Genomic DNA, 26,058 nt, shown 5'->3' on the forward strand with positions numbered 1-26,058 from the left:
CAAGTGTCTTGATTTGCCTTCTTTTCTTTCGTATAATATACACATATTATGTGCTAGTACGGTACAATACACGATCCATTGCCCGCTCAGTAGCCCGCTTTTCCTTCGTCGACGTCTTGTGGCTGGCGGGTTAAAATGCACTTGTCCAAACTCAATGTTTATTAGAAATCACACATATTTATTAATTCCTTGTTACTGTAGCGTTCCCTCTCTTCGGTCAAGAATCTTGACTCAAGATCCACTCTTATTAATAAATACTGCAATGCTGTAATAAAGACTACGAGGCTTGGCAAATTCCAAACATTCCAACGACAGCACGATACATGTAATCGAGGGTACCACAGTAGATGCAGTATCATACTGCCAGTATGATCAAGCATGAGATCTGCTAGACATCTAGAATTGCGTTACGGTACGCACGTGATCACAGTTTGTGAAGTGAGGTGAGCCCATTCGGGGCCTTCAGAAAATCACGCAAAGCACATTTCGTCGCAATTTGAGAGCGATTTTGCGTTCACCTACACCTAGATTTGCGTTGGGATTGTGAGCGCCAAAATCACCAGTAAAATGCAACCACAGAGTAGGCAAGTTTAGGCGGCGACAAATAGTCTATGGAGAGGATTGCAACTCCAGGGCTTAGCGGAAAACACAGTAGCGATAACGAGCAATCCAGTGATATGCATTACAATGTATGAAAACGATGGTAAGTGCATGGAATAGCATTCGCAAAATCACTCGCAATTTGCAGAGACTCCAAAATCGTCTCCGCAAATTGCGACTGTTTTTGCGAGCGCATCGGCGCATTTTGCTACAGGATTTGCGTTTGTCGAATTTGCGATTTGCGTGATTTTCTGAAGTCCCCCATTAAGGGTTAATACGGTACCTGTTTGAACGCAGCACTTTACATCGTAGAGACGGCGTAAGTGTTACTGCCTCATCGACTATCCTGTAACCTGCTTCTACTCATTATATCAAACCGTAAAGAAAGCAAAGCATAAGACCAGTCCACGCGATCACAAGTGGCGATATTCTCGCGAGACGAGTTAATTGAAGCGGCCAAGGGTGTCTCCCATCGCTTTTACATTTTTGTGTCGCCGTCTCAGATCGTTTCGGTGGCAACACGATCCTTGGGACGGCATTTCTCAACTTGCAGGCTCCCTTGCACCTCAATCGGTCGACGATGGTGTCAGTCGCGTCCTTTATCTCGGCTACTGCTGTAGCGGTGGTTGGGTGCCTTACGACTCAAGTCCAAGCCCACGGTTACATGCTCATCCCCTTGACCGAGTTTAAAGGCACAGCGACAGGAGCGTGGATCGTGCAGATCTCCCCGCAGTTCAACGCCAACTGGGAATTCGTCGCTGACGACACAGAACTCATCGCGCTGTACGTCGAGAAGGCCAAGGAGGCCGGATACGCCAACAACATCCGCAAGTTGCTGGACAGCGACACGAACTTGTACGGAGCCGACTGTGGCTTCTCCAACCCGGACGCTAAGCCCAAGGACCCGCCGACGGATGGCACGGCCACTTTTGAGCGTGGACTTGCTCACCACGTACGATTTGATGCTCCTTCTCGACAAAATGACACAAACACAACTAACAATGTGCTACGTTTTGTTGTTCGTAGGGTCCATGCGAAATCTGGCTGGATGACACGATGGTGCTGCATAACGACGACTGTGCTAAGGCCTTCAGCGTTGAGGACTACATGAGCATCAAGTCGGTGTTCAAGCCGATCGACTAATCGTCCTGCTCATCGAGCGGGTGCATGTTCCGCTTCTACTGGCTCGCGTTCCAGGGCAGCACGAGCGGCAAATACGTTTGGCAGATCTACAGTACGTGATGACGTCGTATGGAGTGGACTGTTCGCTTTTGTGGTGACACAGGTACTTACTTGTTGCTTTGATTTTGTGTTGAACTTATTCAGAGAACTGCATCCCTCTGACCGGGCCTGGTGCGGGTAAGGCCAGCACGGCCTCCACGAGCACGTCGAGTAACTCTACCGCTCAAACGTCCGAGACCCCTTCGACTAATAACGTTACCCCGACGGAGACCCCGATGGCAGGATCCCCAAGTACCCCCTCCCCAGGCACTCAAGTGCAACAAACACCGATGACCGAATCGTCGAATGCCAACGCGCCCGTAACCCAAGCGACTCAGACCCCACTGGCCACCGACACGAATACCAATGGGCAAGAGACGTCAGCTCCCATGGCAACTATGCCGCCGACGTACCATCAACCAGCGACAACATGCCGAATACTGTACCCCCGAACCCGGCAGGACAAACGGCCACGGTCACCAACTCGCCAGTGTGGACCAACGCGCCAGCACCCGAGACTGTCCAGGCGACGGTTGCTCCTTTCACTCAGAACCAGGAAACGCAAAACCCAGTGTGGACGGCTACGAACACTCCGAACAGTTATTCCTTCAACAGTGGGAACCAAGCCACGAACGCGCCGGAGACTGGAGGAGAGGCGCAAATGTTGACGGGGACGACAGCCCCCTCCTTCTCGTTCTGAAGCTCCTGATACCGCTGAAACATTTGTGAGTGCAGCTCACTCTGATGCTGACAGCATCGATGTTTCGGTCGCTTTCACGCCAACAAAAAAAGACGACGTCAGCAAGTTGTCAATCGATGTCAAGAAAAGTAGTGTTCAAAAGAGGTCATCGTTGATGCTAAGACTATTTTGTTACCAGTGCTTCCTGACCTTTTGGTCTCGCTACATGACCAATTGTTTTTAGTGATGTGTAGTTAGGGACCTTATCTTAGGAACACGCCGTTGGCGGTGATCATGTCGTAAGCTTATCCGATCAAACCCGGTAATACAGTCTCTGTACTACAGAGCGTAGCAGAGGTGTGTCCTTTGCGATACAAGCAAAGGAATGATTTTGGTCACAGTGACTGGAGATGTATTCGTAGGTACCAAGCACTCTACAAATAAAAAAAATGTAGAGCTATCTCCGATGAACTCACGCCACACACGTCTTACTCCTCTCGGCTAAGCGCTAATGCTACAGGGCTGTGATTTTCCCGCGGTTCCTCTTGGGAGCGTTGCTTTTTTCCGTCGTCGAGGGCGCGACAGGGGCCTGCGCGTTGGTCGCGGCCACCGGGGTTGGAGTCGCGCCACCACCATCCGATGACGAGGCTTGGGTAGTCGCGTCTCCGCTGGCTGGCGCATTCGTAGCAGGAGCGTCGGCTGAAGACCCCTCCGTCGTCTGGGTGGAGTTTGAAGCTGTGCTGACTTGACCGGCAGCAGGCCCCGTCAGCGCCACATAGCACTCTGTACAGCACAAAACACAGCATAGTCTGTTAATGGAGTTTTAGCCGGAAACGTTGGGGGTAAAGCAAAGGGTACGCACTGTAAATCTGCCAGACATATTTGCTGTTGCCGGTCGTGCGGCCCTGGAATGCCAGCCAGTAGAAGTGCAACATGCACCCATTGGCCGAGCAGGACGAGTAGTCGATCGGCTTGAACACCGTTTTAATTTTCTCGTAGTCGGACGTGCCAAACGTCTCCTCGCAGTCGTCATCGTGCAGGATCATCTTATCGTCCAGCCAAATCTCGCATGGGCCCTGTCCAGATATAAACATATACAAGTTAGGAAGGCCTGGTCATGTCGATCACGGTTAGTTCATCTTCATTCTTACGTGGTGGGCTATGCCGCGCGAGAAGGTGGCGGTGCCATCCGTCGATGGGTCCTTGGGGCTAGCATTCGGGTCGCTGTAGCCGCAGTCAGCGCCGTACAACTTTGTGTCGCCATCCAGCAGCTTCCGGATGTTGTTCTCGTATCCCTCCGCCTTCGCCTTCTCGGCATACAGAGCGATGAGCTCCGTGTCGTCAGTTCCAGTCGGCGTCGAACTGGGGCTCGATCTGGACGATCCACGATGAGATCATGTTGTCCTTCTTGTGGTCGGACAACGGGACCGCCTCGGGCACCAACATGTAGCCGTGGCCTTGGACGGTAGTAAGACAACCGGCCACCGCCACAGCAGTGGCAGCGAGAGCGAACTGGTCGACACCATGGGTCGGTTCAGTTGTTGCTTTGTTGGCTGAACCGGGAAAAACAACAATGCCAGAGTGAGCGGGGGCATTCGCTGGGAAACGTTCAAGGCGGGAAATTTCATTTCGTCGTAAAAGCACGGTTCAGGACTCCCATCTCAAAACGTTGATCGTTATAGCTGACTTGTGATAACTTATAAGTTTTTTGCACTACCTGGACATCGAAGAAGATAATTTATCTTGCTTAGAAAGAAAATTTTCATCGCTGTGGAAAGGTTTTAGCCCCGGGAGCATCTTGTGCTTTGGCTATGTTGCTTGAAGTTCACAATACACGGGACCCATTTCCCAGTTTACATCCTCGTCGCGTGGCGCCAGCTGATTATGACGCGCGATAACGTAGCAAATCTAACGCAAAACGTGCATCCCACATGAAGTGCACTGCAGCACGCCGAAGACAACTGGCCTAAGGGCTTGCAAACAAGTTCTGCCCCATGTATTAACTCAGTCTTGTGATGCCAAATTCAAACTTCCGCTTACAGTGTGTGCAGTACGGAATGCCGAAGCCTGCTTGGCCACCCCGAAAAAAAGTTTGTGTTGCTTTTCCTCTGCTCTGTCAACAATTGAAACGTAACGCTGCTGCTGATCCCGCGGGGACAGCTCAGCAACAGAGAGTCCATTCAGACTTTTGACTTCGAGCAGAGAGGCTAACGGCCCCGCGGAGGAGGGAGAACGAGAGTTCCTCAAGCCATGCGTACATGTGCACGAGTGCTGTGGTGCGGTGTGGGGAAGCCGAAGACATCCGACATGCTCGACTGAACGCAGAGGGTTTCGAGGCAGCAAGGTGAAGGTGCAGCTGCTAACGGAGAGCAACTCTATACAGGCCACCCAGCCTGGGTGACTCAGGACTGCGCTATGATGCCAGGTGGGACATCGCGACGCTGACAGCAGCTCCATCACGCGCGACTTGAGGCTTGGCTGACGACTGCCCAGAAGGCTGCGCAACAAGGCCATCGTTCGAGTCCAGCGCTGCCCCAGGCTGGGGCCCCCAGCACAACGCGACTACCATCGACCTTCGGTCGACGCGTGCGGCGATGGAGAGGACCTGAGCTGGAAAGGCACGCGCGCGCTTCGCTTTTACACCTACCGACCTTGTAGTTGACTGACTAAGTTAGGTCTTGGTGACCAAGTTGGACGGACGAGGACTGTTGTGGGGACACGCCAGCGGCCACTTCCATACATTCAGCGCGGGATCCTCAGATGGGGTCGGCTGCAAGCCAGAATTCCGTGTAAACCTCGGAGGAGCAGCCAGCAATGGGCGGCACCCAGTGCATACCTTGATGTAAAATCACGGGCAAGACGGTCGCAACGCGCGGAATCCAGCCGGGTCCATGGAAGATGTGAAGATGTGAGCGTGTGCCGGCCCAGCGGAGACTTGTCGACTTGCAGTCCCACACAACCCCACGATCCACCGATAACCGCTCTTGAGCGTATGGCTCTCAGTGACTGTCCTCCGGCACCATGGCTCCACCAAAAGGAGATGGCGCTAATAAACCGACTGAGATTATACAAGGAAGCTAATAACTAACGTTAAATAGACTACCTTTCCTCTCTCAGTGACTGCGATCAATAATGGGATTGGACGGTGTTGTCGAGCGTTCGAGGCTCTCTACATGCAGTGGCGACTGCCAAGCACGCGGTACATGTATATGCATACGTATAATACATGCACAGGTTTGTAGCTGCATTTATACGCGAAGAAATACCGACGGATTTCTGGAGGTGCTTGCAGACGGTCTCCACTCCACGTGCCTAGTTGATGCCTTCAAATTGAAGACACCCGACATCTGCGACCATCAAATCTCCGGCTGGTGGTATGTTAGCTGAGCGACCAACGCAGTTGGAGCGGGCAGTGAGTTTGTAGCGGTGGAGACACTTCGACGCATTTGTACAGAGCCACCCGCCGGAAAATTAGGAAATACTTGGATTTTGTAAGCGAAAGGTGCCTCATCCAACCCGCTGTTCGAATGCGTAAAATCTTGTAAGAACTGCACCTTCCTCCTGATCAAATGGCCGGAGACTAACTTAATAAACTGTACCAGACTAAATACAATCTGTCAATCTGCTAGGTATTAGGACGTAAACCTGGTATCGGGTCGTCGTGGCCGATGTTGCCCCGCTCGTAGAAATCCGAATTCATTCCTCAATTTGCAGCAGCATCTTCAGCACCTTCCGACTGCTACAGAACAGAGCACAAACTTCAGTATGGTGTCCTCGACGTCCATTCTCGCCATGGTGGCGGCCGTTGCCACGACTATCGACTACGTGCAGGCCCACGGCTACATCGCCAAGCCTGAGCCTTCGTGGAAGGACAAGAAGACGAATGACTGGGTGGTCGAGATCGAGCCCCAGTGGAAGGGTGGCTGGGACGAGTCCAAGGGCGACGAAGGTCTCCTGGCCACGTTCAAGGAGCTGTCGGCCGCGAACAACTATAAGGATGTTCGCAGTCTGATGGACGGAAACCCCGTGTACGGCGAGGACTGCGGCTTCACGGACCCCAAGGGAAAGCCTGTGGCTCCTCCTACCGACGGCACGGCCACCTTTTCCCGAGGCATTGTGCACGCTGGACCTTGTGAGATCTGGCTGGACGACAAGATGGTGCTGCAGAACGACGACTGCCAGAGCGCCTACGGTGATGGCACCCAGGAGACGATCGCCGTGTTCAAGCCCGTGGACTACTCTTCGTGCGCCTCGGGCGGCTGCATGCTGCGCTTCTACTGGCTGGCGCTGCAGCGTCTCGACGGCAAGACGGTGTGGCAGGCTTACAAGAACTGCATCCCTCTGACCGGCCCGGCCGGCGGAGGCGCCTCGCAGACCACGCCGTCGACTGGCGATGGCTCGAACACTTCGCAGACGTCTCCGTCCACCGACGACGGCTCGAACGTCTCACAGACTTCCCCTTCCACTGGCGAGTCAGACTCGCCTGCGTCCAAGGACAAGGGTGACTCGGACTCGCCGGCCAGCAAGGACAATGGAGACTCGGAAACGCCGTCCAGCGGCGACTCCCCATCGACGGGTGACTCTCCGTCGACTGGCGACAACTCGCAGACACAGACCACGCCGACCCCGGAGTCGCCGACCACGTGGGAGCAGCCGCCGTCGGCCAGCACGCCCGAGATGACGCCGGCCCCGAGCAGCAAGTGCAACGGCCGTCGCCGCCGCCACTAGACTCCGAGAGGAAGGAGTGACAAGCTATATACGTGAGTATTCGTTCGGGCGATAGATCGACCTCGAAGATAGAGGTCGTGCCTGCGTGTCGTACGTGCTGAGAGAGCGCAACACGCTCAATTGGCACCTAACAGCAAACACTGTACATGTTGTTGAAAATGGATGCTTCATTTTTCAATTGAGTGTCGCCGCATTTTCACGCTTTTGTTGATCTTTTGGTGAGCTTTCAAAGTCTTGAGGCCATGGCAACGGTCTGCTGTACAGGACGAAGGTGCGACAAACACGATTTTACATGCGCAAAACCGGCCGTTAGTGGACCCTACAGACACACTTCAGTGTACTGTAAAGGCCCTCATGGCTACATGTACCGTATTTCGCATGCAGACCAATACCGCCACTTGAGAAATACACCCTATCCTACGCCAATCAGTGCTCAGAATGCTGAAGCATGCGAATCGCATGTTGAGATACCTGTCATTACTTCAGAATACTGACATATATTTTTCAAAATTATGGCTCCGGCGCGTATGCGTTAGTGTGGCACCAGCATCGCCGCGCCACACGAACGCCCTCCGCGCCGGCATCACCAGCAGTACTAGCCGCATGTTGAGTCTGGTGCGGAAGACACTGTGGACTGAATCCTACCAAGTGAGCGCACCCGCATTTTGTGCTGGATACGGATGCGTTCCTGGAAGCTACAGTAGCTTCCGAATAAATAACTGTATTGCAATTTTTACGGTATTGTTTCATGGCAATAACTTATTTTTACTCCTTTCTAAAACAATACAGTTATTTTATTACAAATGTTGTTGTAAATACTTTTATACCCCATGGGGTTCTATTGCAACCTGCGTAATTACACATCGCTTCGATTGACTGGTGGTGGACGCGGTGTCCACGAGCTCTAGCTAGCGCCCACACTGTTCCCGGGGGCTGCCACGGCTCGCGTTTTGCAGAGTACACTTCTAAACTTACCAAGAAGCCCAAGACCAATCACCACTACCAACTCTACTATGTCGCTCATCAAGTTCTCCAGCAAGAGCATCTGCACCTACTTCTTCAAGGTCGTCGTGGACGAGGCCAGCCAGCCCACCGATTATTTCCGCTGTCAATGTGGCACCGTGCGCAAGCAGGCCCGGGGGACGGGCTACAGCAACCTACTCAACCATGTCCGCAAGGAGCACCCCGACTACGCCACCACCATGGCCGCAAGCGCTCGCTCAGGAGCGCTGACGATCTTCGTGGACTCCAAAAGCCAAACGGTGTAGACCTGATGGTCGAGTGCAACCTCCCCTTCTCGTTTCCTGAGAATGCGACGGTGCGCAAGTACATGGCGATCCCCTCCATTTGCACGGAGACATTCTTGAAGTACATGCGCCTCGTCTGCGGAGAGGTAGAGAAAGACGTGACCGAAGCTCTTCCTGCCAAGTTTGGCATCGTCTTTGACGGGTGCACCTTCAAGTCGGAGCAGTACGTCGGCGTCTTCGCCGTCTTGCTGCACGACAACCGAGCCGAGACTGTGCTGCTCGCCATGGCCCCTATTGTTGACGATGAGGTCGAAGACCATACGGCGGAGAGCCATGTCGCGTTTTTGTCGACCGTTCTCGGCTTTTTCAATCGCACGACTAACGACATCATCTACGTGGTCGGTGACAACTGCTCGACCGACGGCAAGGTGTCGACATTGCTTGGTGTTCCGCTAGTCGGATGCGCCAGTCATCGCCTTAATCTGGCAGTGACTGCGTTCATGGGAAAACATGAGAAGGAGCTGGAAAAACTCCAAATGTTGATGCGTAAGTTGCGCACACTGAATGCTGCTGCGAGGCTTCGGTAAGTTTTGCTTATGTTTTCGCTGTTTTCAGTATTTTATTTTCCTCTGTTTTTGGTATTTTATTTTCCGCTAAAATTTCTGTACTTTATTTTTGCAGGAAGTACACCAACCTTCGACCTGCCTTACGCCAGGAGACACGCTGGTCGTCAACCTTCAAGATGGTGTCTCGGTTCTTCGAGCAGAAAAAGTTTCTGGAGGCTGACGACGATCTGTCTGAGCTGCTGCCGACGCGTCGCGAGATGAAGGAGCTAGAGGCTCTACTGGAGCAGCTCAAAGATTTTGAGAGTGCGTCCAATATGCTGCAGCACCAGAACGGCGTAACGCTCTTGGACGTTTGCGATATCTTCGACGAACTGATCGCCATCTACCCTACGGTCTCTAACTACCTCGACGCAGACGCGGATATTGTCAAGAACCCCGAGTTCGAAGCCGCATGCGTCGCTGCATTGCGCACCGGGGCCGAAGAGATCACTGCGAAGCAGCGCAAGCTGCTTGAGCCGTTTGCAGTTCGTATCGATGCCAGCCAGCCGGAGGACTCGCAGACAGCGAAGATGGGCTTTGCGGACCGCGTGATGAAAAAGCGGAAGATCGAGCACAAGCAGCAGGCGACATTCCCCGCCGTCAAGTTCGTCCCGCCAACCTCGAACTGCGTGGAGAGGTTCTTCAGTCGCGCTAAGCATACGCTCTCGCACCATCGCCACGGGATGCTGCCAGTGAACCTCGAGGCAGTTCTCTTTTTGAAGGAGAATAGGCGCTTTTGGGGCGCCAACACGGTAGTGAAGGAAGTTAAGTCGACTTCGCAATAAACGGTTTGGAAAGCTGGTATTTTACCAGTATTGACCGCTGACAAACAATAACTTATTGTTAAGGATGCAAGCATTTGACGCAGTAATTTATTTGTAGAGCCTACGTCCGTAAATTTGAGACGGTATTATCGGAGGGTCTGAAGCTACTGTACTATATAATGCTCTGAGCTTCGCCTAGCACTCTACCGTCAAGAGCTCTTGCGATATTCGCCAATGGAATGGGGCGTCTGATGCTGCCAACAAGAGACTAGCAGCGCGCGCGACCTGCCAAGGCTTAGTTGTACTCTTCCGACATGGCGTTCGCAACCATGGCGCCCGCACTCGCACTGCGAGGCTCGCAGCGACGCTCGTCACCAGCATTTGGAATGGATCCATTTGTCGGAAAATGATTCTAAAAATAGAGTGGGCTGAAGCATCAACTCCGCAAGGGTACCTACCCCTTGAAGCATGGGGTGTACAGACTAGAGCGTGAGAACGAGACGCCTGATATATCCGGATTTAACAGGGAATCATATGTGGCAGACACCACTTTATGTATTTCACATTGAATCTAATACCTGATTTCATCGGTAAAAACGGGTATTAGTTGTTACCCGTCTCGTTCTCACGCTCTAGTCTGTATTGCTCTACATGCGAAATACGGTACCACCACTCCAGATACAGCCCAATCTTCAGTGGAAAGCTGATTATTCACACTGTCCGAAGAGTAGACACCTCCTTCTTAATCGACGTGGACTAAATTGCTAGCCTTTAGCGGTGTGCTTCGACCCCTGCTGCTCTAGCGACCTCATTCCAGAATCTGCCGCGTCCCTCGCTTCCAGTTCCTTCCAGTTTCGCAATGATGTCCCCAGCATCCATCCTGGCCGCGACTTTGGCTGTCGCTCTGTCCGTCAATACTGTGCAAGCTCACGGCTACGTTGAGAAACCCGAGTCTGAGTTCAAGGACAAGATATCATCGGAGTGGATTGTTCAGATCGACCCGCAGTGGAAGGGTGACTGGGATGGCGCCAAAGGAGACGAAGGACTCGTGGCTCTTTACAAGGAGCTGAAGGACTCCAACAACGCGAAGGACATCCGCACTCTGCTTGACAGCGACACGAAGCTCTACGGTGCCAACTGCGGATACACCAACCCAGACGCCACGCCAGAGGACCCTCCTACCGATGGCACCGCCACCTTCTCCCGTGGGATTGTGCACGCCGGACCTTGTGAGATCTGGCTGGACGATAAGATGGTGCTGCAGAACGACGACTGCCAGAGTGCGTACGGTGATGGCACTCAGGAAACGATCTCGGTCTTCAAACCCGTGGACTACTCGTCGTGTGCATCGGGCGGATGCATGTTTCGTTTCTACTGGCTGGCGCTGCAGCGCCTCGACGGCAAGACCTACTGGCAGGTGTACAAGAACTGCATCCCGTTGTCGGGCCCCGCTGGTGGAGGTGCTTCTCAGTCCACGCCGTCTGCTGGCGAAGGCTCGAAGAATTCGCAAACGACCACTTCACCGCCCTCCCCGTCGAGCGGTGAATCGGACTCCCCTTCGACGGAGACGACTCCAGCGCCTGAGGCCCCTTCGGTGGATTCGCCGGAGGTGACACCGGCTCCTAGCAGCAAGTACAATGGGCGTCGGAAGCGCAACTACCGGCATCCCTTTGTCATCACATACTGCTTGTTATGACATACAGGCTAATATTAGCCAATCAATGGTATTTTCACCTGAGCACTTGTTATGGCATACGGTAGTGTATTTGGTTAACGTCGTCGCCAAAGATAAGTGTAAAGTTCGAGCAACATTAGAGCACCATTCTAGTAACATATGAAACGGCGTTTGATAAAACTGCTCGCAGCACCACGCCGACAATGGAGCGTGGGGCAGATGTCGAAGCCATCGTGGCCTTGATGGAGAGCGAGTTGGGGCCTTCTTCTAGAAAACAAGATTCTTCAGCCCGTGCGAAATTCAACACCTTCTTGAAAAAAACACGTAGACACCAATCTGACTATGGAGACGCTGAGGGCAGCACAGGTCACTAAGGAAATGCTTGGTAAGCTCCTTACCTTTCTGTTCAATGATCCTGACATCCACTGGCAAACATCGATGAACTATCTGAGCTCTATCAAGAGACAACTGGAGGAGAAAACGGGAACGGACCTGTTCCGCAGTGACCCCGAGTGGTATCGGCGTTGCCGACGCCATTTGCAAAAGCAATATCTCATGCTTGCCATCTCTGAAGGCAAAAAGCTGAAGAACCAAGCTCCACCCATGACAATTGATGATCTTCGCTCAATATCAACCACACTATTTCTCAAAGACGATAAGAAGGCGCTACTCGACCGCACTCTTCTTAACAACCAGTGGCTTGCAGTTGGTCGTAGCTCCGACGTAGGAATGCTACACTTTACGGACTTGCACTGGCATGGTAATTTTCTTCTCATTGATCTGACACGGTACGTGCATATACTTTGGCTTTAGCATTGTAATAAATAATTGACCTGTGTGCTGCTTCAATTGCATCAAGGTGCAGCAGCAACAGACATCTCAATTTTTTGCTCTCCGATTTGCTGGAGCATCGATCCCTTTCACACGTTGGCTTCTCAGCTGGTTGCTGACCCATACAATGCCTCGCCGCGTGTGTTCTCGCAAGTGACTGAAGCTACAACAGACGAGCGTGTGGCTGCATACATTAATCGAGTGTTAGAATCGGTGTATCAGTACGACACAAAGCGAGAGCTGACGCAAAGCCTACAGTCACACTCAGCGCGTCGAGGTGGCGCAGCGCATGCAAGCTCCAACGCTAGCGTCAACCTGGCTGATTTGGCCCATCGGGGGCTCTGGTCCATGGATGGATTTGCTACCTTACTCGAATACATATCGCCGACGACGGCTAGCGACCAGAACGTTGCAAAGGTGCTCGGAGGGTGGGTGGACACAAAGCAGGCTGGTCACCCGCCTACGCTTGCCTGTTTCGAAAAAGAATCACATCAGACATTCACAAGGGTCAGTACATTTGCTCAAGCACTACGGTTGCTTCACTTCTCCAAGATTGCACCGAAAGGTTTCGCGGACTGTCTTACCGCGACTCTGCTGATGTACTACCGCGACACGCTTGCTGTCGCACCGCAACACATCGTCCACCAAGAACTGGAGCGGGTACATTCCACTCTGCACTCGCAGCTTGAATGTCAGGATGAGCTGCTTGACTGGGGAAGCAAGATTCGCAAACGCTTTGTCACCGACAACATCCTTTCACTTCCGATACAACATGTTAGAGACAGACTTACAATCCAGGAGCAAGCAGAGCAGTTTGTTGGATTCCATACCTTTGCCGAAACGCTGGAACGGCTACTCATAGGACACCAGCAGCTGGTGACCTCCAATGAGGAGCTCAGGAGCATGCTACATCTTGTGCTTCGACGGCTTGATCGTCAACCAGAAGGCAACGCTTCCTCCACCAATGCGACGGAAGGTAGTCCAGATGCTGAAGTTTCTGGCGGGCTCTCATTGCGATCCCTCAGCTTGGTAAGGCGTGGCCCACTAGCTTGACGAAGCTGAAGGGTAGGCATCTCTCCGATGTTCTCGTCCAGTTCTACACAGAAGGCCTGGGTTCTATTCCAAAGGAACGAGGAAATCGCGGGCAGAAGGATTGCCTTCGAGCTGTTAAAATCGTTGCCTACGTTGCCGACTTAGCCAGCATCCCACCAGTTCCTGCATTATCGCGAGAGGTGGACAGGGTTCAATGGGTATCTGCAATGAAAAACATGGCAAGTCAGTGCGAAACAGTGTTAGTCAATGGTTTTACCAAAGCTGCTGATGCAAAAGAAGGAACACAGCGCAAGCGCCGTCGCTCTGGAAAACTTACCGGCCTGGGGTGAGCTAACTGATCAGCAGCGGGCGGCGTTTCGCTCACTACCGCGTATCCGGTTCTTAGCAGCATGAGTGAGATAGTTGGAGGCCTCTTGGTCAAGTTGGGATTACACAATGCATATGTAACTTGAATACACGTCATGCCACCTTCGATGCACCAGAGCACCACCAGCTTCAACGACATGAGCACCGCCAGATCGGAGTGCACCACGAGCTCCGAAAACAACGCTGCATCCGCGAGCACCACAGACTAATTCCGAGAGCAGCACGAGCTCGGAGTGCCCCATGAAGTCTGACAGCAGCCCGATCTCCAGGAGCAGTACGAGCTCCAACTGCGCCATGAGCTGGGAGAGCAGTACGAGCTCCAAGTGCGCCATGAGCTGGGAGAGCAGCACGAGCTCCAAGTGCGCCATGAGCTGGGGGGCAGCACGAGCTCCAAGTGCGCCATGAGCTGGGAGGGCAGCACGAGCTCCGAGTGCGACATGAGCTACACGAGCACCACTGAGGCCACGAGCACCACAAGCTCCAAGAACATCGCACGCCCCGTGAGCACCAACAAGTCCGCAAGCACGACCGAGCCCACGGCCACCACCAGCTACATGAGCCCACCAGCTCCGAGTGTACCTCGATCTCCGAGAGTCCGAGAGCACCGACGAGTTCGCGAGCACCACAGAGTCCACGAGCACCAACGAGTCCACGAGCACCACCGAGATCACACCCACAACCATCCACATGAGCCCCTCCAGCTCTGTGTACACCACGAGCGAGCTTCGAGATCACCACGAGCACCACTGAGTAACGTCCGCGAGCGCCACCGAGTCCAAGAGCGTCACTAACTGCACGAGCACCACCACGTCCGCGAGCCCCGCAAAAACTCCAGCTCCGAACGCATCACCAGCTATATGAGCACCACCAGCGAGTCTGCGAGCACCAACAAGAACATGAGCGCCACGAGTCCACGAGCACACCAACTATAAAGCCACCCACCATCTCCTCAAGCGTCACCGAGTCTGCGAACACCACCAGCCCCGAGAGACAGCACCGAGTCTGCGAACACACCGAGCCCGCGAGTGTGAGCCGCCTCCTCTTCCTTGCTGTGGTCAGTCCCTTCCTATTTTCTTTTTCAGCCAATCCCAGCTTCGGGACGAAGTTACTGGGGGTACGAATATCCAACTATAGTTTATCCAAGTGTACACGAGCCGCCAAATGTAACCACTACAGTCAAACCTGTTTATATGAGGCCCTGTTGGTGACCATCTACTACAATGACTCATATAAATGGACTCAGTTAAAAACAATTATGTGATGCACGTAAAGAAATCGTGCATAGTTCGCTGCCGCTTTGCCTTCACCGTAGTCTCTCGAACCAAAGCGGTCACGGTCTGTAAAGCTCTTCGATCTCTGTCAGTCTGCTCTCCGCATTGCAGCAGAAATGCAGCCAGCTCCATGCAGTGTCTCAGAGCAATGGCAGGTTGAACTGCGGGTTCCTGTTCCTCCTCTTCCTCCTGCTCGTCCTGCGAAACTGCATCACTTCCTGCCGCTTCGTCCACTAGCACATCTGGCTCGTGCACAGGAACGTCTTCGTCCACTGCCAGATACTCACTAGCGCTAACAGCGCCCTCCCACCTCGATAGCATCGCCGTTAACTCCTCCATCTCGTTGCTGGATACCTCCTCAATGTAATCCGTGTCAGCACGGGTCCTTCCTAGCATCTTTCCTCCCAAAATGCGAGTCTTGACCCAGCAATTTGTAATTGTCGTTGGCGTCACACCCGCCCAAGCATCAATGGAGAATTGGACAGCTTCCAGTACGTTGAGCTTGCGTGTAATGTTAGCTTCAAGTGCATCCAAACACCACCGCACAAAATACTTTCGGTACCAAGCCTTGAACGACCCGATAATACCTGAATAAAAAAAACACCGTAATAGAGTTGGTTAGTTTAGGCTACACCACAATATAGATAAAATATTTACCTGCATCCAGCGGCAGTACGGCGGATGTCATGTTAGGAGGGAGGAAGTGAACAGTCACATGAGTCAGGTTTCGTAGAATCTTGTGGCATGAAGCATTGTCGACTAGAAGTAGGACCTTGCGATTGGCGGCCGCCATTCTCATGTTGAAGAGGTGCAGCCATTCGTCAAAAATGACGGATGTCATCCAGGCGTCCTTGGAGGACTTGTACAATATAGATTTACCTTTAATCGCCGCTCCCTTTTTAAAGCACCTCGGGTTCTTGGCCGTACCGATGACTATTGGGTCGAGCTTGTCGGAGCTAGTCGCGTTGCAGTAGAAGGCCAAAGTCAAACGTTGCTTCTCCTTTTTCTTGCCCTTGCGATAATAGTCGTAGCTAGCGTTCGATTAGGCGCTAAGCGATAGAAAAGCGCCGTTTCGTCAAAGTTGAACACATTCTTGGGTGTAAACTGCGCCACCAACTCTTGTAGCTCTAGCCTCGCATCTCGCACTTCATCAGCTTCTACAGCGCCACCTTCGCCGTGTAGCGTATGGGAGCGGATCCCATTGCGCTTCTTAAAGCTTGGAAGCCAGCCGTTGCTTAGCCGGAGCTGCGTGGCATCGATGCCTAAGCGCTCCGCCAGCTCATGCGCCTTCAGCAGGAGCACGTCGTCCGCCATCGCCGTTTTAGCTTCGTTCAGAAAGAAAAATTCTCTCAGTTCCCGCTCGAACTGAGGGAATTTCACTCGGCGCCGCTTGGTCGCACTCAGGTCGACGTGGCTGAAGTAGGAAGAAGGCAGGTTGCGCAGTCGGGCGAGTGTGGCACGGCTGACCCGGGCCTTGAAAGTTGCGTAGATCCACTCGGCGAGCATGGGGTTGTTCATGCCAGGATTCTGCTAGAGCTTTAGGTGCGCTTGGAGCTTTTGTTCTAGCGTCAGACAGGTGCGAGGAGACATGGCGAGCGAAGAAGGCTTGCGGTGTTGAGCAGTGGTGCTTTGAAGAGTGTGTGGCCGTGAGCAGTGTGAATCAAATAAACAGGTGAGACCTAATTTGGTCCCCCAAAATGTGACTCATATACCTTGTATGCATATAAAAAGAGATCGTACAAAAACTAAGTGAAATATTTGGTAGCGACAAAGCCTGCATCAAATAAACGGCATGGCTCAAATAGAGAGGATCATATAAACAGGTTTGACTGTATCTTCGGCCGAGTTTTGATGTTGTGCAGGGGCCGAAGTTAAGGCGAAGATAGGCGATACAGGCGCTCCTCGCCTACTACCAATTATTACGCTCAGTTGCGGACTGACTCGGGCGGCCTCGCCTGCCAGGCGGAAAGAGGAGGAAGCATTACTCGGTGACATCGTCACCGGCTGCAGAGAAGGTCGAAGTTTTTGACCACCTCGTAAGCACGGCAACATCCGTACCACCAATGGTGGTCCATCATCACTCTACACTACCCAACCGAACGTTCACCCAGAGCTGGAAGCGCGGACACGCCAGCACCGAGCTGCTGTACGCAGCTCCAAGCGGAGCCGACAAGCGAAAAGCCCAGACGATGGTATTGCCACCGCTCGGTAAGGACAGATCATCGCTAAAATTGCTGCGGAGTTTGAGGAAGAAGTGTATCTAAGGGCAATAGAGATCGGATACAACGCCAGTCAAACAGGCGACTGAGCTTATTGTCTACTTGCCGTAGTTAAGGCAGTAGTTCAAGCTGATAACTTCGACGAAGAGTTTTACAGATAAATAGATGCACAGGCTTGCCTTGCATTGCTCCAAGTGTAGATCGAGTTTCAGCTTGTTAGTGAGGTTAGGGTAAATAGGTGTAGGTGGGTTGTATGTGATGACAAAGGGATGCCGGTAAGTGTTGAGCGCCAAATGTGCGTGAGTAAGTATCCGTGTATCCTCAACTTAATCAAGGCTTTTTGAGAGCTCAACGGGTTTGTTAAACAAAGCCAAACAAACTTTGTTTGACTTTGTTGAGAAATCCCGCAAGGGATAGGCCGGCCCTGTGATACTTTTCAGTAGGATCGCTCCGCGCTTCGCTTCGTGGCCACGATGGTGAGTGAGTGCAGTCGAAGAACAGCCAGGCAGTTGAGCGTCAAACTTACTGTACCGATACATAGTCCGTTGATACAGCAGTCGAAGTGCGTCTTCTCCAACGCTGCTGGAAGGCAAAGTGCTGGAGACCATCCGGCCATGTTGCGCTGGGTCTTCTTGCCCACGAACAACTGGCGCGTCCGGCAATCGAACGACAGAGCGCTTCTACATGTGCAGAAGCGCCCGCCGGAACGAGTTGCGTAGCTTGCGGTGGGGATCGTCTCCGACTTGATGCACACTCTCCGTTGCTAACAATGCCGTATGGCCGCAAGGCAGGGGCGCATCCCACCGCTCGTTGGTTCTGCTTGAAGCGAAAAACTTGGCAAAGCCCAAACTTAATCAAAGAGGACTGTAATAAAGTAGAGATGCTGAGGGTTAATTTGCCAGCTCTCGACGATCTGCCATCGCGAAGTTGCTACAGTATTATAACATCGCGCATGGGTTCGGCTTGACGTAAACGCCAGCGTATTGTCGCTCCCAAAAGCCATTCTCCAATTTGCGGCAGCAGCTTCACCACCTCTCGATCGAACTTTGAAACCTTAAAATGGTGTCTTCGACGTCTTTAGCCGCCGCGGTTGCGGCTTTCGCCATGGCTGCCGAAACTGTGCGGGCCCACGGCTATATGGACAAGCCTCTTGCCCCCTTCAAGGACAAGAAAACCTCGGAGTGGGTCGTGGAGATTGACCCGCAATGGAAGGGTGACTGGGACGCAGCCAAGGGTGACGAGGGCCTCGTGGCCCTCTACAAGCAGCTCAAGAAGGCCAACAACGTCAAGGACATCCGCACGATGATCGACAGCGACACCAAGCTCTACGGCGAGGACTGCGGCTTCACCGACCCCAAGGGAAAGCCTCAGGACCCGCCCACCACCGGCGATGCGACCTTTTCCCGTGGCATCGTGCACGCTGGACCTTGTGAAATTTGGCTCGACGATAAGATGGTGCTGCAGAACGACGACTGCCAGAGCGCCTACGGTGACGGTACGAAGGCAACACTCTCGGTCTTCAAGCCTGTGGACTACTCGTCGTGCGCGTCCGGAGGTTGCATGTTCCGCTTCTATTGGCTGGCGCTGCAGCGTCGCGACAGCAAGACGTACTGGCAAGTGTACAAGAACTGCATCCCTCTGACCGGCCCAGCTGGAGGAGGCGCCTCGCAGAGTACCCCGTCGACTGGCAGCGGCTCCAGCACCTCGCAGACGTCGCCCTCGAGTGGTGCATCGGACTCGCCTTCCAGTGGTGACTCGGAGTCGCCTTCCAGTGGTGAATCTGAATCCCCCTCAAGCGGCACTTCGGATTCTCCGTCAAGTGGTGATTCGGACTCTCCGTCTAGCGGTGAATCTGAGTCGCCTTCGAGCGGTGAATCAGAGTCGCCCTCGAGTGGCGAATCGGACTCCCCGTCTAGCGGTGAATCAGACTCTCCTTCGAGCGGTACGTCGGACTTGCCTTCCAGCAGTGAGTCTGAATCCCCTTCGAGCGGAGAATCGGACTCCCCGTCGACGGAGACGACCCCGGCGCCCGAGTCGCCGTCGGTCGACACCCCCGAAGTTTCTGCGGGCAAGTGCTCCATTCGCCGCAGACGCCACTAAACTCGCCGAGCGCGTGTGCGTCTTCAACGTGACTACCCCGTAGCAAACTTGGTCGTTGATGTCTCGAATCAGAGTGTCGTAATATACATGTAAATTTGGATATTTTCCTGTCAAACTTTTTCATTGCTTTCGGTAAATTTCTCGAAAACCAAAAACTGGGTTAGTGTGGGATCTTTGAGTCACTGGGATGCACACAGGTGCTGTACTCGAGCCTGTACTGTAGAGACCAAGGGAGTGCCAGCGCTATCCGCGGCTGTTTACTGGGTGAAGTGGTCGATTAGATCCTTTGTGGTGGTCGCAGCAGGGAGAGTACCATCTCGCCCGTCCGTCCGACGCGGTCACTACGAGGCCAGGAGTCCTCACTTTCGCTTTTGCAGCATCGCGCGTAACACCTCAACCCGCAGTCTTCTTCTTCTCCTCGCCGATGATGTCCAGTACCGCCATCTTGTCCGTCGTGGCCGGCTGCGTCGCTTCGCTTTCCCAGGTCAGCGCCCATGGCTACATGTACATCCCGCTGGCCGAGTTCACGGACTCGGTTACGTCGGCCTGGATCGTGCAGATCGAGCCTCAGTGGACTGGCGACTGGGACAGCTGCAGCAGCAGCGATGACGACTGCTTGACGACGCTGTACGCATTGCTCAAGGAGTCGAATGGCTACAGCGACATCCGCACGCTGCTGGACAGCGACACCTCGCTGTACGGAGCTGACTGCGGCTTCACCAATCCGGATGCTTCGCCGAAGGATCCGCCCACCACCGGCGACCCGACCTTTTCTCGTTGCATGGTGCACGCGAGCCCTTGCGAAATATGGCTGGACGATACGATGGTGCTGAGCAACGATGACTGTCAGACTGCGTACGGGGACGGCACTCAGGAGACGGCGTCGGTGTTCACGCCGGTGGACTACTCGTCATGCTCGACCAGCGGCTGCATGCTGCGCTTCTACTGGTTGGCGTTCCAGGGCGTTGATAGCAAGATGGTGTGGCAGGTGTACAAGGACTGCGTACCGTTGACGGGCCCAGCTGAAGGCACCGCCAGCACCAACTCAACGTCCTCGACCTCGGCCACTGCCAGTTCTTCCACCACGGACAGCTCGTCCACGCAGGATACCCCAGCGTCGAGCAACAGCGGCACATCGACGGAAACCGAGGCTCCTAGCACGGATGCTCCGGAAGCCACGGCGGCTCGGATGAAGCTAGTACGGAGACGGCACCGGAGGCGCCTGCCTCGACGCCGTCCCCGTCGACGAAGTGCAACGCCCGCAAGCGCCAGTAAAAATTGACCGCGCTTGGTCCTCAATGTAGTGAACGTGTTGATAGCGTCGGGAAGAATCCGTAGATGCGAGTTCCAGGTTTTCATTCATCAGACCGGGTATCGTGTCTCCACTTGCGATGAGACTCAATCCAAACTTCAGGCAGACGAAATCTTCGCACCACTCTATTCCTCAACATTGCCCGGGCTGGGATTTCCCAAGGCTTCGAAGTCCGTTCAAATACCAAGCTGTGCTAACTTGAGAAGGGCTTCCAAGGGCACTCGCGAACTCAAGACGCCCGCTGCACACCTATCACACCACCCCTTCGGCCGTGGCCTCGCTCCTGATGCCGTACTAGTTGATAGTGGATAAGTTCCTTTTTGCACTATCAAATTCCTCTTCAATGTGAATCCATGGTCCACACGTATTTTCTTTCGCCCGCGTCTTTGCTGGAAGTGAGTCAGCTCATTGGAAAGCCGCGCCGGTGCATATCGCCAGGCAACATTGCCCGCCGTCGCTAACGAAAATGCGGGACCCAGAGCGAGGAAGCTTGTGTGCCTTGTCGTCAGGTTTTTCGGTGCAGTTTCGTGACGAACAGCGCCTCGAATAGCTGATGTAGGCCAAAGGGGGGTCACACCGACAGATAACTCGGCGTCAAGCGCGGCAGGCAGCACGTTTTAACCCTCTGACGAGCACGCCCGCTTCCAAAGCCGCTGAGCCCCGCCGGTCCCACTGCCACAACTGCCGCCCATGGGGCAACCTCGTCAAATGCGACACCTCCGCTGGCCCTCAGACAGCGCTGGAGCCGACCTTCCGACAGCGCGAAGCTGTAGACGAGCTCATGGAGGTCGGACCTTCGGCCACTTCGCGCATCTTTGCTTGACAACGAACACGGGATCCATCGAAACGAAATCACCGGTCTCGACAACACCATGTCCGGTCTCAACGGCGTTGAGTCAACGCGAAGCGCTCCAAGTATCCCGACAGCTTGCCCGCGAGCGCGACCTGAGGTACATGTATGAAGCAGCATCAGCGAGCGAGGGGAGAGCGCAGAGGCCGCGGGTGAGAGAACCCAGACCAAGCCAGGGCGACGCCGGCGAGCGACTCGAACGCACTGGATTTCTTTTCTTGTCAGAGCGAGCGACTAGAAGCTCGCTCGCCGACCGTAGAAACGTACCCACAGTGCAAGCAGCGCATTTTCGCATCGTCTTTGAGGGCAACAGCCGGGGAACGGACGCCCCGCGAGCGGAGAAATGGCGTGCGAGGCATCACGCGCGAGTAATTTGCGCTCGTAAACACTCTGCCGGTGGCCCATTGCAGGCGAGCACTCCACCGAAAGGTCCTAGCTTCGAAGCCTTGGCGCTGTGTTGCCGCTGTGCAGCTCGTCCCTTGCAAGTTGCGGCAGTTGCAGCGCGCGTTGCTGGCAGATTCCGCCGCGCCTTCTCTCGACAAACCAGCGCCCGCAGCCACTTGATCGCTGGACGCAGCGCTGGCCCCACGCGAAAGGGGCTTCTTCTACGAAAACCACATCATCTTCGGTGCGGGGCCAGGTGGTTGAGGCTTGGCGCTTTGCCTGCCTTTTGCAGAGCTTCCATTACACTTCAGGAGCAAATGTTGCGGTCCACAAAATGAGGTCGACCGCATTGTCCTTCGTCGTCGGCCTGCGAGGCCGCGAAGCCCTCCAAAGCGTACACTGGGGGCTGGACACAACGCAGCAACGGCGCGGGCGCTGCTCACCGCGGGCTTGACGCTGTCCATTAGCTGGCAATGCACGCCAAGTTGGCGTAAAATGTTGCCAAACTTTTTTTTAGCGAGCTTATAGTTAGAAAACAGTTCGTTGTAGGAAGCACACTGCTACTTTTGAATTTGACAACAGTAGCAGATTGTATACCGCACGCCAGACTAAGACTCTCTTCAACCGTGGATCCTTGAACTGCGGGGGATGGCAGGGTACAGGTTTGTCGTACAGTATCCGTTCTTCTTCGTGCGTTCGCGAGGCGCGAGAGCCACTCATCAGCCCATTTGTTGGTCAGCGGCGCCACGCAGAGACTTTGAATCAGACGCGCGTCAAGGTCATCCGCGCTGCCCCCACTTGCAGCTTTGCCACGCGGGACTCGGACGACCGACCGACGGCTCGTCCAGCGCAGCATTTGCGCTTTTTGAGTCGGGACCCAAGGGCTCGGTGAGTAACCAGCCTATTATACCAGCCACAAGTTGTGGCCCACAACAGCCACAGCAGCAGCACCACCACAGCACGCCAGGCCCCCAAACCGCGGTGAACGACACCTGCTGGCGTGGAACCGAAAGTAGAAGCGCCAGGAGGGGGCTCAGTGAGCTGAGCACCTCAAGTACAGGCTCCGTTGTGAACCTGGGTGGAACGGCCTTCGTGCAGTCGAGGCGAGTGAAGCTACACTACACAACGCACCACGCTACACGAGCGAGCAAGAAGACTTTGGTCGCACAAAGAAAAGGGCGAGGCGAACACGACGCCTCGACGTGCAGAGTCGTGGGCGCTCGCTGGACGCTCAAGATCAAGCGGGCAGCGTCTTCTTCCTCCTCCTCCAACGGGGTTCACTCTGCAGACGACGGACGGACACCATCCGCCTTTTGCTCCTCCAGCCTTTACTGCTCTACCGGTAGACGCCGCAAGCAGCTTGTGCGGGTCGGGCTTCTCCAGCTGCTGGGGACTACGGGTAGCTGGCTGTTCCAGTCTCCGTAGCACACGCAACGCCTGCTGACATAAGTCACCACCTACGCCGTGGTTGGGTCGTATTTGAAATCCTCATCAACGAGTGTGCACGTCGTCGCAACTCGGAGCGGAACCGACACATCATCATTAAGGACTTGACCGCTAAGTCACTCATGGAGCGGCGAGTAGGCGGCGGCGACGTCCAGCGAGGCGCAGCAGCAGCAGGAAATACAGGAGCGCCGGACGGCTTGAAGCTCGAGACTGCAGCAGGAGCAGGACAGGCGGCCACAACTGAGGAGAACTGGAGCGCGCTTAGTAACCTCCGCGTTGCAGGCGAAGCAGAGAGCGGCGAAGAAGCAGCAGCCGCGCAGACGCAGCCCGGCTCAATCCGGGCCAGCGCCGGCAGTAGCAGTAGGCATAAGGTTAGACGAACGAGCAGCCAAGTGCACCCGACTACTCCTCTGGACGATGATGAAGCCATGCTGCATGACCTGGACGCTGTCAGCAAGTCGTCTCTGAGCTTTATTCTGGACGACCAGGCGGCTTCGGCGGCTGCCGGTAAGCGGATACGTACTACTTCGTTTGTCTTGCGAGGCTTCGACGTTATGAGACTGAGTGTCTTTGCGCGCTACTGGTATTCGCTAGGTGACGACTTCACATCCGGAGGCAAACGAGCCGCCGCGTTGATCACCAGGAGCAGGAGCACAGGAGACTTGACGGGTGACACGCCAGCTAGCGGCCGCAGCGCTCGAGCTGCTGCTGGAGGCAAGCAAGGCGCCGATGGAAAGCGCCGCGCGCGAAGACCGCCGAGCCGCATCTGCAAGCACGAAGGCTGCGAGCAGTACGTGGTGGACCAAGGGCTTTGCGTTCGACACGGAGTACGTACAGCGCTTCTTTTAAAGTCGACGTTACTGTTGAGGGGAGCGATATCGAGTCTGACGCGTCTTGCATTGAGCAGGGGGGCAAGCGTTGCTCTACCGAGGGATGCACCAGTCGGGCGAAGCACCAAGGGCGTTGCTGGAGACACGGTAAGCTTGACTGATACTCAGTCATTGCGTCGTCAAATGAGATTCAGTGGTCTAATACTAGCGCGCGGCGGTTGTCTATTCCGTTTCGGTCGGGAGCAGGTGGTTCGACCGAGTGCAAGGTTCCGAGCTGCATTAATCGTGCCAAGTCGCGCGGCTTCTGCTGGTCGCATGGCGGCGGCACCAAGTGCAAGTTCGATGACTGCGAGAAGATTGCCATCTCCAACGGGCTCTGCTGGGCTCACGGCGGAGGTGCGTGCTTTCATCTATTAGTTATTTTTCTTCATGAACTGGAGGTACACAGTTTATTTATTTATTTATTTACTAAGCATGTGTTTCGACTGATTGCAGGCAAGCGGTGCGCGGTGGAAGGCTGCATGCGGCAGGCATATGAACGCACCGACAACCTCTGCAACAACCACTACCAAGAGCGCCAGCAGGGCGCTACTGCCGGTTCCTCGCCCGGTTCCTCCGTTACCACCGTAACGGAGGAACCGGGCGAGGTCGTCGCCGCGTCGAGCATGCACCCAGACGACGAAGAAAAGCCGCCGGCGCCGTCTTCCGACCATAAGTCAAATCCCTGGACGTCCGTAGGAACATGAGTAAGGGTGCGAGTTGGCAGAATCCAGCGAAGAGCACCACAGACTTGGAAAATACGTTGAGTTAAAGCACAAATAGAGTTCGGAACGTGGCGCTGTTATTATTCGCTATACGTAGGGGGATTAATGGCACGATGAGCAATAGCTTACAACTTCAAGCTGAAGGCTCACCGACATGACGACGAGGTCCGCCAAATTTTTCCGTTCGTAGCTTATCCCTTTTGACAATCATGCTCTTTTGACAATCATGGTCGGCATGTCGTGTCCATCATGAGGATCGTCAGAGTACAGGCTCTCAGCGTTGCCGAATCGTGTCGCTGAGTCAACGCTCGCTACGGCGATTTGCTGCGTCCAACAAGCGACAAAAAGACGTCGTGCGCGGGGCCTATGTAAGCCCGCGCGAAGCTGCACGAAGCGCACTGGACGTCCCGTACACTTAGCTAGGAAACGAGAGCATGAAAAGCAAGATAAAAAAGATAGCACCACCATCCATGTTAACTCGGCTTAACTGGGCATTCAAGATCGCAAGATGCGTAGCACTTCTGTCGCATTGAGACGACGCTGCGACTACTGCTCGGTGGTCGTACTTCCACGAGTTATGCAAGTTCTGTATTTTCAGATACCTAAAAGGGTTTCCCACTTCACTCTATTGCAAGCCGCGAGGTACCAGCATATACATGAAGCTTACAGACTTGGATGCGATGCTCAACTCGGTTAAAAGTTTTGTTTTCTGGAAGGGTCCGTTCTCGTGGAACGCGTATATCCAGCACCTCGCTGCTCCTAGCCACGTGCCCGTTGGGGTAGCGTCGCAACATTAACTTCTGATAGACGTTGGAGGCGCTGAGTGACACTGGTGTCTTTCTGTAGAACTCGAAAATGTAAGCACCGTACAGGTCAGACTTGACGAGAATGACAGTGCGAAGATTGCTATTCTGACGCCCTTTCGCCGTAATTTACAGAATCCTTTATCATGTTCTTGTTGGGGAGCTCTTGCTTCAGTATGAACGAAAATCGAATAAGACTGAACTACAGCTTTCACCAATCGAGTGTCAGCAACCAAAGTTCATCTAGTAAAAGCGACAAACGAGGTCTTCGCTATCCATCGGATACGTGCAGCAAACGATGTTAAAAGGA

At 54.1% G+C, this 26,058-nt stretch overlaps 12 protein-coding genes across 12 annotated transcripts; 9 read left to right on the plus strand and 3 right to left on the minus strand.

Annotated features, from left to right (window-relative positions):
• Window positions 1–1,180: 1,180 nt before the first annotated feature.
• Window positions 1,181–2,521, plus strand: PHYSODRAFT_255056 (hypothetical protein; the record flags this gene model as incomplete). The annotated part of the gene is made up of 5 exons (XM_009520507.1): window positions 1,181–1,552; window positions 1,627–1,718; window positions 1,761–1,834; window positions 1,927–1,959; window positions 2,283–2,521. 5 exons carry the CDS (start codon window positions 1,181–1,183, stop codon window positions 2,519–2,521), a joined length of 810 nt encoding a protein of 269 aa, XP_009518802.1.
• Window positions 2,522–3,014: 493 nt separating this feature from the next.
• Window positions 3,015–4,809, minus strand: PHYSODRAFT_324715 (hypothetical protein; the record flags this gene model as incomplete). Its single annotated transcript, XM_009520508.1, has 5 exons — window positions 3,015–3,283; window positions 3,363–3,576; window positions 3,652–3,810; window positions 3,881–4,012; window positions 4,759–4,809. The coding sequence occupies 5 exons, from the start codon at window positions 4,807–4,809 to the stop codon at window positions 3,015–3,017; spliced, it is 825 nt and encodes a 274-aa protein (XP_009518803.1).
• Window positions 4,810–6,265: 1,456 nt separating this feature from the next.
• PHYSODRAFT_483955 (hypothetical protein) lies at window positions 6,266–7,228 on the plus strand (the record flags this gene model as incomplete). Its single annotated transcript, XM_009520509.1, has 1 exon — window positions 6,266–7,228. One exon carries the CDS (start codon window positions 6,266–6,268, stop codon window positions 7,226–7,228), a length of 963 nt encoding a protein of 320 aa, XP_009518804.1.
• Window positions 7,229–8,241: 1,013 nt separating this feature from the next.
• PHYSODRAFT_481393 (hypothetical protein) lies at window positions 8,242–8,496 on the plus strand (the record flags this gene model as incomplete). The annotated part of the gene is made up of 1 exon (XM_009520510.1): window positions 8,242–8,496. The coding sequence occupies one exon, from the start codon at window positions 8,242–8,244 to the stop codon at window positions 8,494–8,496; it is 255 nt and encodes an 84-aa protein (XP_009518805.1).
• A 104-nt stretch (window positions 8,497–8,600) lies between these two features.
• On the plus strand, window positions 8,601–9,062 carry PHYSODRAFT_481325 (hypothetical protein; the record flags this gene model as incomplete). Its single annotated transcript, XM_009520511.1, has 1 exon — window positions 8,601–9,062. One exon carries the CDS (start codon window positions 8,601–8,603, stop codon window positions 9,060–9,062), a length of 462 nt encoding a protein of 153 aa, XP_009518806.1.
• Window positions 9,063–9,355: 293 nt separating this feature from the next.
• On the plus strand, window positions 9,356–9,865 carry PHYSODRAFT_481002 (hypothetical protein; the record flags this gene model as incomplete). The annotated part of the gene is made up of 2 exons (XM_009520512.1): window positions 9,356–9,496; window positions 9,602–9,865. 2 exons carry the CDS (start codon window positions 9,356–9,358, stop codon window positions 9,863–9,865), a joined length of 405 nt encoding a protein of 134 aa, XP_009518807.1.
• An 838-nt stretch (window positions 9,866–10,703) lies between these two features.
• Window positions 10,704–11,540, plus strand: PHYSODRAFT_485524 (hypothetical protein; the record flags this gene model as incomplete). Its single annotated transcript, XM_009520513.1, has 1 exon — window positions 10,704–11,540. One exon carries the CDS (start codon window positions 10,704–10,706, stop codon window positions 11,538–11,540), a length of 837 nt encoding a protein of 278 aa, XP_009518808.1.
• Window positions 11,541–12,810: 1,270 nt separating this feature from the next.
• On the minus strand, window positions 12,811–16,558 carry PHYSODRAFT_324719 (hypothetical protein; the record flags this gene model as incomplete). The annotated part of the gene is made up of 11 exons (XM_009520514.1): window positions 12,811–12,820; window positions 12,910–13,084; window positions 13,872–13,974; window positions 14,048–14,140; window positions 14,218–14,319; window positions 14,375–14,492; window positions 14,517–14,622; window positions 14,708–14,771; window positions 15,077–15,558; window positions 15,698–16,052; window positions 16,130–16,558. The coding sequence occupies 11 exons, from the start codon at window positions 16,556–16,558 to the stop codon at window positions 12,811–12,813; spliced, it is 2,037 nt and encodes a 678-aa protein (XP_009518809.1).
• Window positions 16,559–18,318: 1,760 nt separating this feature from the next.
• On the plus strand, window positions 18,319–18,987 carry PHYSODRAFT_459106 (hypothetical protein; the record flags this gene model as incomplete). The annotated part of the gene is made up of 1 exon (XM_009520515.1): window positions 18,319–18,987. A coding segment is annotated over one exon (669 nt), but the record flags the coding sequence as incomplete, so codon positions are not given.
• Window positions 18,984–19,268, minus strand: PHYSODRAFT_435914 (hypothetical protein; the record flags this gene model as incomplete). Its single annotated transcript, XM_009520516.1, has 1 exon — window positions 18,984–19,268. A coding segment is annotated over one exon (285 nt), but the record flags the coding sequence as incomplete, so codon positions are not given.
• Window positions 19,269–19,783: 515 nt separating this feature from the next.
• Window positions 19,784–20,641, plus strand: PHYSODRAFT_484051 (hypothetical protein; the record flags this gene model as incomplete). The annotated part of the gene is made up of 1 exon (XM_009520517.1): window positions 19,784–20,641. The coding sequence occupies one exon, from the start codon at window positions 19,784–19,786 to the stop codon at window positions 20,639–20,641; it is 858 nt and encodes a 285-aa protein (XP_009518812.1).
• Window positions 20,642–23,473: 2,832 nt separating this feature from the next.
• On the plus strand, window positions 23,474–24,927 carry PHYSODRAFT_480227 (hypothetical protein; the record flags this gene model as incomplete). Its single annotated transcript, XM_009520518.1, has 5 exons — window positions 23,474–23,870; window positions 23,946–24,178; window positions 24,259–24,328; window positions 24,425–24,577; window positions 24,677–24,927. The coding sequence occupies 5 exons, from the start codon at window positions 23,474–23,476 to the stop codon at window positions 24,925–24,927; spliced, it is 1,104 nt and encodes a 367-aa protein (XP_009518813.1).
• Between the last annotated feature and the right edge of the window lie 1,131 nt (window positions 24,928–26,058).

This window comes from Phytophthora sojae (genome assembly GCF_000149755.1).
Source record: "Phytophthora sojae unplaced genomic scaffold PHYSOscaffold_2, whole genome shotgun sequence".
Taxonomy (NCBI): Eukaryota; Oomycota; class Peronosporomycetes; order Peronosporales; family Peronosporaceae; genus Phytophthora; species Phytophthora sojae.